Source organism: Platalea leucorodia (assembly GCF_965183815.1).
Source record: "Platalea leucorodia genome assembly, chromosome: 2".
Classification (NCBI taxonomy): domain Eukaryota; kingdom Metazoa; phylum Chordata; class Aves; order Pelecaniformes; family Threskiornithidae; genus Platalea; species Platalea leucorodia.
The window spans coordinates 67,309,411-67,327,095 of NC_138824.1; the positions used below are offsets into that span (position 1 = coordinate 67,309,411).

At 36.1% G+C, this 17,685-nt stretch overlaps 1 protein-coding gene across 1 annotated transcript in view; it reads right to left on the reverse strand.

Moving 5' to 3' along the window:
* Nucleotides 1-6,401: 6,401 nt before the first annotated feature.
* Nucleotides 6,402-17,685, reverse strand: part of CCDC138 (coiled-coil domain containing 138) — a gene marked incomplete at its 3' end in the record, with an annotated part of 35,199 nt that continues 23,915 nt past the window's right edge. The window contains exons 13-14 of the mRNA XM_082305152.1: nucleotides 7,725-7,863; nucleotides 6,402-6,573 (exon numbers count right to left, since the gene is read on the reverse strand). Coding sequence (XP_082161278.1) covers nucleotides 6,402-6,573; nucleotides 7,725-7,863 — 311 coding nt within the window. The remainder of the gene's footprint in view (nucleotides 6,574-7,724; nucleotides 7,864-17,685) is intronic.

Below are 17,685 nucleotides of genomic sequence, written 5' to 3' on the forward strand. Positions count from 1 at the left end.
GTCCTGCTTTGTTGTAAGGAGGGTGTATTTAAGAGGTGGGAAAAAACCCTTACTGTTGCAGGTGAAAATCATGAGCCAGAGGTAAACCAATGACTCCTGTATGCAGCAGTCATTCTTCTGCAAGCAACCTCTGTACTCCTCTGTGATAATGAAAAGCAGAGAGCTCATGCCCTTATTATGTATTGGATAGGCTTCCTAGTGCATATTCCAGTAAACACATTAACAGGGTAAGAATGCACCGTCTGTCTGTATCTAGTTCTAGACACATAATATTGTGCATATATTCTATTTCCCCTGCACCCAAATATGTTCTTTTGATTATTTATTGTGATATGATTTATAATGCATAGCACCTGTTACCTCAGGCATTAATTTATCACTATCAACCACTCTTCAAGGACAGAAGAACGTTGATTCCTTTTTGCCAGTGTCCTGTGAAACTAGACCATCTGAATACTTACGTTATGGAAGAATGATAAGAAGCCTTTGCATTCTCTGCTGCAGAATATGTCAGTTATTAGCTGTTGCACAGGTCACACGGGCATCTCATTTGTCCATCACCTTTTTAAAAAAAAAAAAAAAAGAGAGAATTTATTTTTTTTTATAGTTGGCGAGAGAGGCTGCTTTAAAAACAAGCTTGTAATAGGACTCAAGTTAGTATCGGAAGACAGTTCAGGAATACACAATGATTTTCCAACTTAATCCACCACATAGAAGTAAATGAAAAATCAGGAGGAGGTAACAGTGAAGACTGATTAGCAGAAAGACAACTGAAACAAGAAGGAAGCAGAGTTAGAGGCCTGTTTCTGGAATTTGGCCTTGGTGTGCAAGGCTGCTGTGAAAAAAAATCAGTCATGCTTCAATATGGAGGAGGACAAACCAGGAGGACATCAAACTGCTACATTTTGGGAAGGACCATGGAACAGAGAAATTCTGTTTATTTGCATTTCTTATATAAATAGCTCTTGAATCCACATACTGGAATACTATTTCTTCTGAAGGACAAAAACCAGCCTGGCAACACTAGTTATCTCCGACCTTCTTCAGAGGCATACTACTTTTCCAAAAAGCTGATGTGTGGGTGGAATATTATGCTCCTGTTGGAGCTCTTGTACCACATGATACTTTTTTTTCCCTGTAAGCTGGATAGATTATTTTTATTTCTTTTCTCCATAACTGCACCGAGGATGCCATTTTATGGAGCTGAAGATGACTTTGAAGTAAACTTATTAATAGGAATGTTATCCTATGCTGAGCTTTCATGGCTATTGTTGTTAGCTGTATCCTGGCCACGGAGTTTACAGCCCTTGCTTGTGTACGTTTACCAGAGCAGTTACCTACCATTAAGTTGCAGTGATCAGAGAGATTAACTATATTCGAAGAAATATGCCTTGGGACCTATCTAAATATCCTTCAGTAATGGGTACAGAAAGAATTGTTTTGGGTTTTTTTTTTAAATATATATATGGCTTCTCAGATCTCTTTTCCTCACGTAATTCTCTCAGTGTGACTTTAGAGATCAGAATGTCTTGTGAGTTATGTCTTCCTAAATTTCGACTCAGGACCATTCACCCAAAAAAAAGGAGCTACAAGCAAGTAAACGGTAAGTGGTTTTGTTCTAAGTTATCTATTCTACTAGTGATCAGGTAGTCATAAATATGCCAGACAGTTGCTTTCAAAATTATATGAAACCCAAAAATCTAATAAACAGGAATGCTCCTAACCATGGTCAGAAGATGGCATTAAAGGCTTTCATCAGCCCAAAATGCATTTATTTTGGACAATGGATAGTGGTGGTTTTCACACAGCACGCTACAATTGTCAGTATAGCACATAAAGATGCTTTTGCCCATCAAAGCATTTCTCAGGGGGATGTCAAAGGTTGGATCACAACACGGCGCAGCACTATTACTTTTAAAATAATTTTTGTGAACTTTAAGAACATGTGAGCATTATATCATTAAGAGGAGCACAAGGGGTCACTGCTTTGCCACCACAGTTCCTCTAACCATTTGGAAAGTGGAAGATTACCAAATTGTTTCACAGATCAGATTTTCAGACTTTCTGGATTAAATTTAAATATGTTATCCTGAAGATAAATGCTTTCTATCAGACCATCAACCCTTGAAGCTGTATAAGTTTTAGGTGAAAAATTCAGTATATAATTAAAGGATCCAGTGTCATAGCTCTGAATTATGAGCTCTGCTTACAGCTCCTTTTAAATCTGGTCTGGTAAATTAAATCATATATTTTAGACACTGATGCTGATCGTGAATAAAAGTTCTTCAAAAATACGTTCCCTTCAGCATACTTTCACCTTTCAGTTTAATTTATCTGCTACAAGAAATTTTTCCCCATAATATATTAATTTCAGTTATATAACGTTAAAAAAGATGCAAGCCAGTCATGTTCAGGAGAACTGGAAGGTAACTGTGAAATCCCACTTTAAGAGACAGACCTTTTATTAGCTGGTGAAAGTCACAAATATGAAGAAACAGAGCCCAACTGTGCAGGCTGGGTAATGACCAGGTAATAACCTCCTTTATTTAGATCTGCCAAGCTTCTGCAAATACAACTGTCCCCTGTCCACGGAACAGTCTTTCTTACGGATTTGACAAATCTAGACTTTGTAGATTGGGTCTAAAACATTGTCTTGCCCATTTGTCAATAGGAAGCCTTCAATAAACAGCAAGGGCAATTACAGTTCTACAATAGATGGACTTGTAAAAAAAAAAAAAATTCTCTTCAAGTTTGCTAGACTTTTCTGGGATGAAAACTATCCTAACATAAGCAGGTGCAATATTCTTGTTGACTTTCCCAATGAGGACTCTCACAGCTGTTCCAAAAACCAACAAGGTGACAGGTTGTGACTACCAGAAACTTTCTTCGCTTCATGCCAGTGATGGTAGTTAATCGTTTCTGGAGACCTACACGCAAGCAAGACATGGCAGATTGTAGCTAGTTTGAAGCTACGTGTTCTGACCGATCAGCTGGCTGGTGCCAGAAAGTGTAAGCCCTTGTCTGTCTTTTAAGTGCAAGTATTCATAAGGTTTCTCTCCTCTCCTCAAATTCTCTGAAAAAAATGGTTGAAAGTTAATATTCTCTTGCCTGCTGCCAAATCTTGCCAGAGGTGGCTGGCATATTCAAAATAGTTTATCCCTTTTCAGGAATGCAGCCAGCCAGTGATCACATAAACCACGTTTCCTTAGGGAATTGGGAACCGTGGGAAATAGCTGGAGTTACAGTTACCTTTTTCTAATGTCTCTTGTAAATGTTCTTCTGAGAGAAGGATAAAGTAGTTGAATATGAGTTCATACTCATATTACACTACCCAAGTGCTGCAAAAGCAGAAAACCCCCAGGAAATTCAAGATTCCACCTGAGAAGGCAAGACTATATAAAGAGATGCCCAAAGTGTGGCCAACTCGACAGAAATCTATCCTTCCCAAACCAAAACCAAACCAAATCCACAAAAGAGAGCAGGGAATGCAACCAACTTCCGCTGTTCCCCTTCCGCCCAGCGGCTGCCAAGGTCACTCAGGGGAAGGATAACAGGATGGGGCTGTTTGAGCAAGGCCACAACATGGACTGGTTTGGACAACTGGGGTGGGCTGGCCCACAAGATGGATATTCAAGACAGTGCAACAAGTAGGTGTGTACAAAATTTGATATACCAAATATTTAGAAGCAGAAATACAGAAGTAACTGTGATTTTGGTAAAATATTTATCCTGGCACCTACTTCTGCCTGTTAATGACAAAGGCAAGCTAGGTTATCTATGCTTCTAATGTGGACACCATTATTAGTTAGCTTAGTTACACTAGATGATCAATTACAAATTAAAACAGAATAGCGCTAAAATCTCCATTTCAGATTATTATTTCCAATCATTTTAGTTCCATTTTTGGTAGACTGACATTTTACTTTCCTTGAAGTGTCTCATCCTGAAATCATATTGTTGTAAGACAGTCTTTTCACTTGTATTTACAGTCCGCATGTCCCATAAACCCATGTACCTTTAAAGATGCAATCCAACACAACCTGAAAATCTGATGGCAAATAAAATCAATTCCAAATTCATCATTGTTATACCTTTCTAGATATTAGGAGGCTTCATAAATATTTCTGCATTAACAGGATTGATTAGTAATAAATTTGGGAAAAAACATGGTATGGCTTATATTCTTTAAAGATCTTCACTGGAAAGCTTCATGGCAATGTACTAAGGAACTACTATAAGTTGTCTGTCAACAACTAGCTTCAAAAAAATTCACTTCTACCATTGTAAGCCTAGCCTCCATATGACTCCACTATAATGTATTTGTGACTTTCATTTTTTACCCAAGAATTATTACCCTGAGTCAAAAATGACATGCACATCTTGGAACTTTACTATAGCTTTTTTATTTACAGAAGTATCTATTCTTCACAAGACACTTCATGTTCATTTGCATAATTAATTTATTTCTTTATTTACGATACTTTTTGTTTACTGTCATATGAATGTGCAATCAAGGACCTTGTATTTTTCTTCACAGCTCAGTTAAAATTTACTTAAGATCAAAACCATTAGTCTCATCCTTAGTTCATCAGTCAATTTAATTACATCAATATTTAAAAGATACAAAAAACTTTTTTTTTTTTGCATTTTAACAGAAACATTCTAGATCATAAAAACTTGAAGTTAACAGTGATTCATCTTTTCAAACTGTAAACACTACTGCATACAAAACACAAGGGACCAACAGTAAAAGCTACACCATACTCTATGTGCCTATTTTACCACGTTACCTTTGCCATTGTCAGATGAACACGTTGTGTTAAACTGGTACCACAAGGAAGATCAGTAGATTGACAGTGATGAAGGCTGAAAGTCAAGAGGACAATCAACATTCCTGTGGATATAGGAAACCTAACAACTTTCTATAGCTTTTTTTGGTTATTAACTTTCTAGTATTTTTAATGACCAAGCAGACGGAGCAGCACATGAGGACTGGGAACACACTTCCTAAGTAAGAGGATTTTGTCTCCAGGCAAAGGTATATACAACATTTTGCATTGCTGGTAAATCCGACAGAAAACCAAAATTACAGATGAAGAAATACTTATTCCAAAACATAATCCATTGTCAGCAAAAGCTTTTAGCTATGATTAGTGTTATTTAAAAATTACCTAGAATTGGTTTCCTGCCCAAAGACTACACACTGCTTGCTCTCTCTTCCAGACATACTTGGTGCCAAATCTGGGGTAGACTCCTTTCATAGGAAAGCTTGTCAGAAATGTAAGTCAAATTGCTAGAAAAATATTTGCAGATAGAATTCAACTACAAAGACTCAGTTTAAAGACTTCTGGTAAAAAATACAAAGGAAAACCAAGAAAAAAAAAGTATGAAAATCAGAAGTAAACCCCTCAAGTTTTATACTGCCAGACAGTGTTAGTCAAAGACTAACACACAGCAGATATTTAAATTTTAATTGCAGTTTCAATTTTACAATTAGAGAGTTTCAGTAGTTACAGTACAAATCAGAAATGGAAGACTAAGTTGAATTTTTAAAAAGTATCCTATTTCCTACGTGTAAGAACTTCTGAACACTGAACTGTGGCAGGCAAAAAATATATTCATCACACACAGACAAGAAATGTGGGTCCTAAGAGACCAAATGGGGATTTTATTGCAAATTAATATAAAATACAGCAGAAACAATAAAATATAATAATTTTACATTACGGATTACTATTGCCGGGCATTTTAAGAAATGGTTTTATTTACATTTTCAGAGATAGTACAACCCAAAGTTACACTAGAAATTCATACAAAGCAGGATAAAATACGAAATATTACATAAATACAGGAAAAGATCAAACTAACACTAAGACATTCTGAAATCAAAGCAGCAACAACAAAATTTCTCATTCAACACATCTAGTGATGTTAAATCAAAATCTGGTTTTAATCATTAAAACTGTAATTATGTGAAAAGATAATTTGATAAGATACCTGTCTGTTACTTATGAACCATAACAAATGAATTTCTAAAACTCTCTGAAGAGTCAAAGGTAACTAAGATTCATACCTGTAAGGAAAGGTTGGTATTTCTGATCTGCTTACTCAAGGGACCCACTTCCTTAGATCACATGAGTCATTCAGAACAGCAGCATTATTTCATTTCCTTAAAAAGTATTGAAGAAAACCATTTAGCATATTATGCAATTTTTCATTTTCCTGTTTATAAATGAGGGAAATATCAATGAGATTCCACATGATACAGAGTAACTTATACAGTACTGAGCTTCTGCTTAATTTATTTATAGAAAACAGTAAAAAAAAAAAAATCCAAATTTCAGGTAACATAGGCAGTTGATATAAATCATACAGAAAAATAATTAGATTGAAAGACAGTGCTAGTGACTTGTGCTTAGACTGGAGGTAAGAGAGTTACTCCTTGACAATCCCAAATTCAACAGAATTGAATTGAGGTTTATATAGAGGAAAGCATGATCTGGATTTGTAGTCCTATGTAGTTCTTGGATCATTTGGTGAAGAGTAAACAATTCAAACATCTTCTTATTGCTTCTGCAAAAGATTTTACATAAAATAATTGTCAGTTGAAAATTGAGAGGTTTCATCTGAACAGTAAAGATTCCACAGAAAATTATTTTTTTAATGAAGAAAAACATACGTTATATTGGGAGTTTTTTATAATTCTTCTACGTTTCATATAATGTATCTAAGCAGAAGGTTATCAATGCATGGAGAAAAAAATCTTGGCAAAAATCACCAAAACCTATCATTTCACTTGAGTAAGTGGTATTTACATGTAGTATAATGAAAGCTCAAGGACAGGCTATAACAAGGTTTCACTAATGTGAAATAAGATTCCAAAAACAATAAATAAAAGAATTTAAATAATTAGGATTTCTGAGCAAATTTTACTTTTAGTATATTTCCAATGTAAGTTATGATTTATATTAGTTTATTTTATAGGAAAACGTATTTTTTTTCCTAGAGTTCAATTTTGTTCCAAATAAAGTACAATGAAAACTTGTTTTGTCAACAACTTTAAGTCTAATGTAAAAAATGGCTCAGTTTACACACCTGCTTTTATAAATGGAACAATCTCATTAAGTAATGCACCAATGGAGCTCAGCAGCACATTACTACTGATATGATGACGACCTTTGTTACGATAAACTAATAACCAGTAAGCAACAGGAACATATTTTATAAAGATTAACGTTCCCAAAAGGGCTTAAATGGCTCAAGACTTTAAATTTATTTTTATTGAAGGAAATGAAAACTGATGAGACTTGAATGCAAGTCACAGATGAGGCTAAATTTTCAAAGGAGATTATTACCAAGTACCCAAGTAAAACTGAAGGTCAAGGGGAAAGAAAAGAAAGGTTCTCTTCTAAGCATTCTTGTCATCTGCATACATAAGGAATAGTTATGGCTAGTTATGGACTAGTTTAGGCTAGTTTTTCTTTGTTTGTTTGTTTGTATTCTGTAAATTGAACTGGATTTATGAGCAAATTGAGAGTCTTGTCTTACACATCTGTGACACAAACAGTTTAAATTTAACTGCTAACAGAGAAAGTCCAGCATTGTCTATGGTAGCCCAAATAAACAGCAAAACAGAGATGAGTTTTTGAAAGAGGAGAAGGATAAAGGTCTCCAAGTTTGCTGATCTAATAATAACTAACAGAATAATGGCAGTAAAGGATTACTTTATTCTGGAGAGTTTTTGCAGAATAACACAGAGTTTTTCCAAAATCTGAGTATCTAGCTTAGAACTTCGAAGCAATACAGAGCAAGTATGGAAGAAGGATTCATTACTGCAGGCTTCCAGGAAAGGCTGTAAGGAACCTGTAAAAGAAAATAATTTAAAAACTGTATCACAGAGCTCTGTGTGGGGAAAAGTAAAACAGCTATTGATACCTTTAGAGGGCTTTAAATGCCTCATGTTGTGCAACTATTAGAACAATGAAATAATTCAGTTTATGCTGGGCATGTGACACAAAACTCAGGTAAAACTAGGAACTGAAAAAATGCAAGGTCCTAAGAGTTCTGACATTAGCGACCCTTTTATTAAAACAAGGCCTATTCCCTTGAGAACAAAGGAAAGCAGGAAACAGAACAATTTTAAACTCAAATCAAAATTCTTATCTTGAACATGTTTATTCAATGCTCATTTATCATGGTTCTTTCCTTTTGATCATGTGAGGGGAACATTAAGCCATGCAAAAAGACTCACAAGGAAATATTTTAAGCTGCTGCAAATAACATGGACAGGGATAGTACATGTAGAAGCTAATGTGATGCCTGACAGCCTTTCATTATGAGAATACTGTCACTGTACTCTGTTTCAAGACAGGCAAAATAATAATTGAGAGGTAAAAGTAAGAACTGGATAAGAACACTTAAATACCAACAAAAGTCCCTTAAAACAGTGGATGAATTTTTAAGTCACATTGTATAACATTTCCCTCTGTCCTGTTCCCCAAAACCTAATCTCTTCAGAGTAAGGTTAAATCTTTTCCCTTGTTATCTCATTCTTGGTTCTAATATTATAGATTAATTTATAGCAAAAACATAAATAAGTGACAATTGATTTTTTTAAAAATTAATACTTTCATATAGCGTAGGGCATTTGCATTAGAAGAATACAGAGGTGAAGAAAATATTGTAATGTTTACATCATGTTAAAAATATTTAATGTGTTATACTTAATAAGAAATGGCAATATGCAAATTACAGCACAAACCAATAAACACAGACATTAAAAAAATTCTTTGCACAGACACTGAATACTGTAATTTATAAATAGGACGTCAAGATGCTTTTATCAGTTCGAAGATGACTGGATGTATCTTTTGGTCAAAATTTTCCCTTTCCTTGTCCAGGGACATACAACTTATTTAATATAACAAGTAGCCTTGGAGTGAATTCAAGGTTTTAATTTATTTTAGGAGGCTCACTGATACAGAATCAGAAGAAATGCTACAGAAAACTGTTTGGAATAGGGATTTAAAAAAAAAAATCAACTTGGAAATTAAAGTCAGCTTGAGAGCCTAAACAAATAATTTTCTCAGAGCTGGGCATTTATACTGAATATTCAACAAGGACCCAGTAATTCCTAGACCTTACTGTTAGGAAGAAGATCTTTCAAAACTTGTATTTGTTGCAAAACAATGGCATGTCATTTGGCTACACCAACAAATGACTTAGTATCACCCCCCCCCACCGATGCTGAGCACATCTTATCATGCATTACAGTATACAGTGAAGACAACAAGATTTGTGGGCCTTCACTGGTTTACACTGTCAAATGAAGAGACCAAGAAATGATAAATTCCTTTAGCACAGATCAGAGAAGCTATGGCTACATGTAATCTTTCCTCTCTTTTCAGTGGAGCTACTTTTGGCAGAATTGACTTAAAAGGCTGGATTCAACAGGCAGAATCCGCAAAATATGTAACGGAATGTGTGGATGGAAACTATACAGATGCAGGATAATTTGCTTTGGTAGCAAGGGGCCAACCTTGCAGCAATAAAAAGCAAGACAACAACTGATGTACAGTGAAGTCTGGAAAAGGCAGGCAGATGTTTTATGGTTTGCACAGCTGAAGTGTCCTCTGTTTTTTACCCAAAGCAACACAAAACAATAATTATTCCAAGAGACATACATTATCAAGGTAATAAATGGTTATAAATTAATTTATTTTTCTGCTTACTTCTACTTCCATGTTTCTTGCATTCTTTCTACAATGTTCAATGCACCTATGGTTTTACGCACATTCTCCTCTCACTTTTAGTACTATTTCCAGTTACAATTTGCTGACTCAAAATTGTAACAGTAATAAATATAAAACCAGAATGAAAGTAAGGTAGAAATGTAATCAGTAATCAGTAAAAAATATTCTAAAAATGATAAGTACATATATATTTTTATTCTCTGCTAGTAAAGATACTATTTCTCATTTTATTTTAATCTATGGTCTTCAATTACAGACAGAATCCTATAACTGAAGTAATGTATTAAGTACCACTGACAGCTTCTAAGACAAGAAAAACGTCATGGATACTGGAATAGTGAACTATGACTGCATTTCTATAGACCTGCAGATACCACAATACATTAAAAGCAAATTAATTGAAGATTGGAAGTTCCAGGAGAATTCGTAAAAGGAACAAAGAAAAGGACACAGTCCTCTTAAGATGAAAAATAAGGTTCATGCTGAAGAAACACATTTTATACGTGTGCATAAGTACATCTTTATATAAAATAGATACATATAAAGAAACCATTTACCAGATACGTTTAAATTGACTTGAAAATGCCTTTTTATCAAATATCACAAGGGACCAATAGAATGCTGATTTCACACACACACACACACAAAAGATGAGAAGACTATATTCTCTAAGGAAAATTTAACTTCAGAATGGGGGATTATTCTAATGTACAACTCAATAGGTAACAGACCTGAACAAATTTGTCAGGAATCCAACAAGAGAAGTCACTATTGACTGCCTTCTGCCCTTGGCATGTACAAACACAGTCCCCAGGATACGGTTACTCAGGCATACCACTTTTAGTATTTCTTTTAATATTTCCCTATTTTTGCTGCAGAAGGCATTATTTTTCAGAAACTGTGACATCAAAAACTGAGGGCTCTCTGTCAAATACAGCAAGCAGAAAATCCTTAGATGGGTTCACAGTATGTGCTAAATTTAGTGATACATGACTGACATACACTCAAGATTCAGCACTCTTTATTGAGCCACTGCTTTCTATGACAGAACTTTGAAGTTATTAAATACATACAGCAGTGTATTAAACCTGGAAAAATAATTAACCCAGAATTCACTTCCAGTATGATGGTATCATGCCCTAGTGAGGCTAACTTGTTAAAATCCACGAGAAGAGACAACAAAACTACAAACCGAAACAGCAAATAAGCAAAGTCCAATGAATACAATCCTACTATCTTAAGAGCACTTCTTATCAAAACATTTCTATCACTTAGGAGTGTTTGAAGTAAAAATTTCTATACAGATAGCAACACGAGATAACCTCTAAAGCAAGAAAAATCTAGGACTACAAATTATGTTATCACTCAGGAACTACAACTTTATAGAAATTCTTCTACAATTTGCCAGAGCTTCTACAAATGACTGCCTATTCTCAAGAAACAGAAAGGGTCCAATCAATCTGCAGGGCACCACTGATGAAGTCTGTTTTAACAATAGAAACTTGAACAGTATCTCTTACTTACCAAAGATGTTTATCAGAAAGGTAAGAAAAGTGTAAATAAATGTGTGAGAACACTGACATTCAAGAAGTAAATTGAGAAGAAAGGTTTTTCTTCTTTCTGCTGCCTGTTAAAACAACAAACAGCTTTAGAAACCTCTCACTTAACATGAATTCTGACTCAGCCGAACTCTGATTCATGAGAGATCTGATGGTAACACGACTGCTGGGATGGAAGAGGGCGGTCCTACAATTTATTCCTATAACTATCCTTAAATAGCCATAAAATGCTTTACATTCCTTTTCTGCAGGGGCAAACAAATACCATATTCAGCTGACCTGGAGATTTCTTTGCTGCCTTGCTCCTACCGGTTCCTTAAAAATATTTAATTTAAAAATATATATATACACACACACATATACACACACATATAGATGCTATAAGAATGTTTTGACTGTGAAGTTTACAAACCAACGTAAAAGACAAGCATTACTTTTAAGACAAAGGGATTTTTACTATAAAACACAAGAGCCAAAGTGGAAATAATTTCTAAAGTTTCGCAAAGTTCAATTATGTGAAAGCAAACTGATAAAGGCACACGTTTAAACGGACTTTTTGTACACTGCTTATATATTCACTTCAGATAAGCTTTTGCAGAATATATTCTAAGTAATCAGAAAATGTACAAAACAAGCATATAATCTAAATGCATGTCTAGCTGATGAACTAGAAGAATATAAGCTTCACATTTTTAAATATTTTGGTGGTTTAGATCTGCACAGGTTTTGGTTTTATTAACTATTTTAGAAAAACTAAATTGGAATCCATCCTGACAGGAATTTGGCACAATTTAAAATAATCTGCAAAAGCTTCCACTGGTATCCCTAAAAGTTGCAGCATGTTGTAGTTGCATTAGCTTAACTGGATTGGTAGACTGCAATGAACAATGAGCAATTTATCACTTTTGACAGAATTAATCTGAAATTTACCCTCCAAGTAATCAGTCACTCACAGCATAAACTCTCACCAGCTGTAGTTATCCAGAAAATTCTGTTTTATACCTAAAGCTATGCCACCTCAGAAAATGAAGACTGTCAGGAATGCCAACTTTAAGTTCATGTTTTAACAAATTAACGATTACAGTTTTGCCTTATTTCTAATTGCATGAGGATCTGCCAGGAGAATGGAGAACACGTGACAGCAATGCAAGCGAATGATGCAGCACTGTCTACTAGTGTCAAAAAGTTAACTAACGCAAAAGTTAACTAACTATGCACTACAGCAGAAACGCTTAAAATGCATTGTGATTATTTACTTGTAAACTGAATCTTTTTATCTCCACTGGCTTGATTAACTTCCCTATGAGATGAGTAAATCTGGACACAGACTTGGTTATCCATGACCATAATACTTTCTTACAAAAAAAATTAGAAGTAAGGTTCAGTGAATGTGTAAATACAGTTCAATTGTGCAGCTACTAAAAATCTTAAGTGATGTTAATATGGTTAAGAAATCATACTTAAGCCCCATCAGAATGTGCCTTAACTTACAGTAAGCATGATAGAGTCATTTAGAGATTTTTTTCAGTATGCGCTCATCTCAATTTGTGAATAAGCATACACTAATGCAAAATATTCTCCCTGTAAAACAGAAGTAACCTTCGGCCGGGGCTGCACGGCTAGAAGGTGGTGGATAGGGGATCCCTCTCTGGAGGGTGCACCGGATAAAATTGAAGAAGGTGCCGCGAACCAACGCAGCCTAAGGGAAGGCCACCCTGACAGAAAAACCACTGGCCCTCCAAGTCATGGGGGTTGGGCAGGAGGCCAACTACCTCCTCCCGGAAAAAAAAAAAAAATAAAAAGTTGCAGAAACGACGAGCATCAGAAATGGCAGGGATGGAGAAAATCGGTAACGAAGTGAGGAGGAGGAGATGGAGCTGGATCGGTCGTGTCCTGAGGGGGAAACCGATGGAAGACCGCGCTGTGGCCCTTGACTCCAGAGCACACAGCCGCAGACTGATCGAAGTGGAAGAACGATGTTCGCGCCTTGTGTGCCTCCTGGCACTGAGAGAATTCAGATCAGAAAACAGAAGTAAGCTTGAAGACGAAGTAAGCGTAAGTTTTATTTAAAGCAGAGGCCAGTGCTTTGTAATGTCTAATGAGCAGGTAAGTTTGGATTTCCTTGAATGAACATTAGACTGGGAAAGGGAACCTACTAATCTACACGACAGAAGTCAGCTCTCACTGCAGGAGGAATTTAAGACGTATGCTGTCTTTGTGTAAAAGCGCAAAGGGTGAAACTGAGACAGGCAGCTCTCTGCTAATAGCAGATCTCAAATCAAGTATGAATCAGACTACGGTTCAACAATAGTATTTTTGATAGGTGACTATAAACTCAGTACATCCTTTGAAACCCTTGTAAGTGATTCACAGGTAAAAAAAATACAGTAAGCTGCGTGAGAAGCGAGAAGACAGGAACAACAGTATTCAACGAGATTGCATATGACAAGTATTCAACTAGAGGGTGATTTAAAACTAATGATGTGATGTTCTTCAACACCCACAGAACAAATTTTCTTGCTGAGGTCATGCTACTTATTAGATTGTTTCCAGAAAACGTTTCATGTCTGGCATCCAGGAACTCTCTTGAACAGTGTGTTGCAACTACTGTCCTAGAAACAAGATCTGCTGAGAAAAGAAATTTGTAGTCATAGGGAGAGAACTCTGGGGTATGAAGACGCCTTGGAAGCCACTGGTGTCATACTATAACAATCTGGATGATTAAAAGTAACTATTACTTCAATTATTAAACATTAATTTTAATAGTAATTTAAATGGGAAATGGTAAAAGCTTTTTTAAGCAATAAATACATTATAAGCCATTCGACTAAACTGAAACCTGTCAGTGTTTAGCAGTTAATACATTTTGTTCCCAAAATTTCAAAGGTGGTCAGAGCACTGCATTTGTGGAAGTCTATCACTGAGCACATTCAGAGTTTATCAAGACACTATATCTACTTTCTGTGACAATACTATCAGAGAAGGTTTTGTTGTTACTTCTATCTTCAGACAAGTTCATAGCTTAGAGATGGGACTAAAAACCAAACATCATGGCTTGGTAGTCTGCTTTCCTTAACTAAGGTAAGGAAACCTTCAAAAGCCTTGGTACTGAAATCTTTCTTCCCTGTCAAGTCAGCAGGAATAGATCTCTTCCGCTTTTACTCATTGGGAAGCGAGAAAGATGTCTTTATAAACCACTCATTAGTTTCAAAGACCAAAAGAAGGATCAATTTGAATTTTATGGCACTCATCTGAAGCCCCAGATTGCAGCAAAACAACACCATCATTATAAAAAACCTGCAGGACTTGCTCCCTTGATTCTGCTTGTGCCAGTCTATCTTTGCAGCAAAGGAAAGATGGGCACCCTCCAGAAAACGAACATGGTTTGAAATCCTGGTAATGGGTATGGAGAGCCAAATAAGAGATTGAAAAGGATAAACTTGAACTGGCACTCATCCCGTCTGACCATGAAACAAAACCAGCACTAATGAGATAGCTACAGTGAAAATATAGCTAAACCGCTGCTTGGGTGCTGTGTTCCTAAGTATCAGCTATTGGAAAGTACATTTAAAACAGAAGACTGAACGGGCTGAAATGTACCACGTTATGCACCATTACAGACATTTTTAGACAAAAATATTAGCAGAATGTAGTAAGGGAAAAGGGGTAATATATCTTTGTTGAGTTGATTTTCAACTGTCAGATTCATAACAAGCTGTTAACTCTCCCACTTGCGGAATTTAGAAGCAACCTATTACTTCCACTGAAGATAGCAGACTAAACCAACTAGACTTCAACTTAGGCCACTGAGCTCATTTGAAGGAAAAGAATCACTCCAGCATGCAAATGACATGAAATAAAACATAAATTATTTAAAATTATATTGTTTGCCCTAAGAATTACTTACACCTTAATTTCAGCCACTTATCAAATTTCTAGCGTAGGTTAAATGAAGCAAGTATTTGCTAAAAAAAAGCAAATGATTAGGTAAGGACCTCACTCAGTTGCAAAGTTTCTTTCCTCAAATGTAGTAACAGTAAAAGTAGTGAACAGAATCCACAGAAGTAGTGGAAGATGGGGGGGAAGACTAATACAGCCTGAAAGTAAGCTGAAACTAAAGTTCCCTTACTGCATAAGATCTCCAGCAGCTCCTCTCACCCTTGCACCCTGAGGAGCTGGCCGAAACTAAGCTCAAATTTTTTCACCCCTGACATTTAAAAGTCAGCCTTTGTTCCAACTATGAATGTTTTTGTACATTACAAGAAGAGTAATCAGTATAACATTTTACCCTCCTCCTTAGGCTTTAATGTTTTTGTAAAAGAGGCGAGGCAAACAAGATTGGCATGCACATATACACACACACACACATATATATATATTCTGTATCCGTGACATGCTGTTACAGTTCCAAAAATGTTAATGATTGGGAAAAAATGGTGAGATTATTTTTGGCTGGCACCATACTTCAGACTTATACAATTGTATGAAAACTCACAGGATGTCTGGGAAATGCCTGTGCAGCTGGAACACTATCCAAGTTCTGACACCTAAAACATAATGTAGTCTGGTGACATGTATGCAATCTGAGGTCCCAATTTGATAAATACACATTGAATGTTTGATAAATAAACTTGAAACCTTCCAAGAAATAATGTGACTGTATTGTATACTATAACGTGGGCTCTGGAGCTTTGTATGCTCTGATGATGCATCTAAGTTTCAAGCAACATCCACAGATAAGCTTCCCAAGGGCACCAAAAGTCTTAATCATTTCTTCACAGAATTCCTGTGGTGTTAAGACCACTGTGCTTCTGTGGCCTAACTGGACAGGTACACTGGTGTTATCCACTCTTGCACAGAGTATGTGTCAACTCATGTGGACCTCAGGCATATTTTTATTTATAGTTTTAAATGAGCTTGCAGCTGGTTTACGAGATCTACTAGACTGACATAATTCCTGTGAAGTATGGTAAGTTCTCACTAACCTGGAATCAAAAAGATTAACGAGTAAACCCTGCTCCCAGTAGTGATCAAAAATGTTCCAACCTGGAATCTGAAGTAATACTAAGAGATGAACCAAAAAGAGCACCTTGAAGGTTGATAACTCATCTTGTGGCTCTAATGAGAAAATGATGACAAATGGTTTTACCACTAAGAATGCAAATGGATAGACCTCTTGACACCAAGTGGGTCAAAATAAGCTGACCCTCCCCTTTTATCTTTGGAGTAGGAATGAAATTCCTAATCCCTGATTACTACGGTTACATTTTCCACTCCTCTGTCATCTAAGTGAACATTCAGATATTGCTTCAACAGTACCTTGTCATGAAGGCATGGATGGGAAAGGTAATGCAAGAGTACAAATTCACTGAAACTATTTGTAATATTCACTGCTCACATCTTCTGGCTCTCGTTAGACCTGGAGATTCCAAGTCAAGCTTCCTGAAAGAAAGTCTGTCACTAGAAGTTGTGTAGGTGTCATTTGGTGTAGTAACCTGTGCTTCTTCGTTTGTACCTCACACAACTGAATTGTGCAGTGCAAAAACCCATCATCTGCTGCTTCCTTCAGACTGGAATGCATAAGCTCACTGAAAACACAGAGGAGCTCCAAATTCTTAATGAGCAAAGAGTTTCATTAGCCTTTTAACTGAAGGGGTACTGATCTTCACATGAAGTATTTTTTATGGCTTGAACTCCAACCCTGATACTTATCTTCATCAGCCACAGTCTTAAGGGCATGGATTTGCCGAAACATCCAAAAACATGTGTGGGCACACTGCACACGAGGCGACATGATACACAGAGATTTTGGCTATTAGCTGCCTCTCACCATATAGATTTTACTTCTTCCCACTGCTCTGCGGAAGTCTTTTTATAAACAGACAATCTGTTTTATTAAAGTCAGCCTTACCTTGACAGAAGAACATGGTGAATGTCAACACATATTTAGAGAATGACAGAGAAGTAGATCTTGCCAAACAAATCCTGGTTTACTGTCCCTTTTCTTTTTTTCTCTTTTTTTTTTTTTTTAAACTAAACTTATTTTAAGTGATACTTGTTGCTTTAATCTTTTCCAAACAGTAGCCATGAGAAGCTGACCTGGTGCAAAGAAAGCCCTAGAAATAATCATGGCATCTCCAAAGTGCCAAAAAAATGATATTGCAGTTCTATTAGCAAAAAATTCCTTGTTAAATGTTATTTCCAGCCTAGCAGGCAAAAAAGAGTACAGAACATTTAACGCACTATTTGGCTTTCTGGCCACAGTTTCCAGGAGGAACTGGAGAATCTCAGTTTCATGCTTTTTTTTCCAGCTTTTGAAATGCCCTGAAGCCATCCTCTGGGCCACCTTATGATCTAAGTAAGCTTTCTCAAGA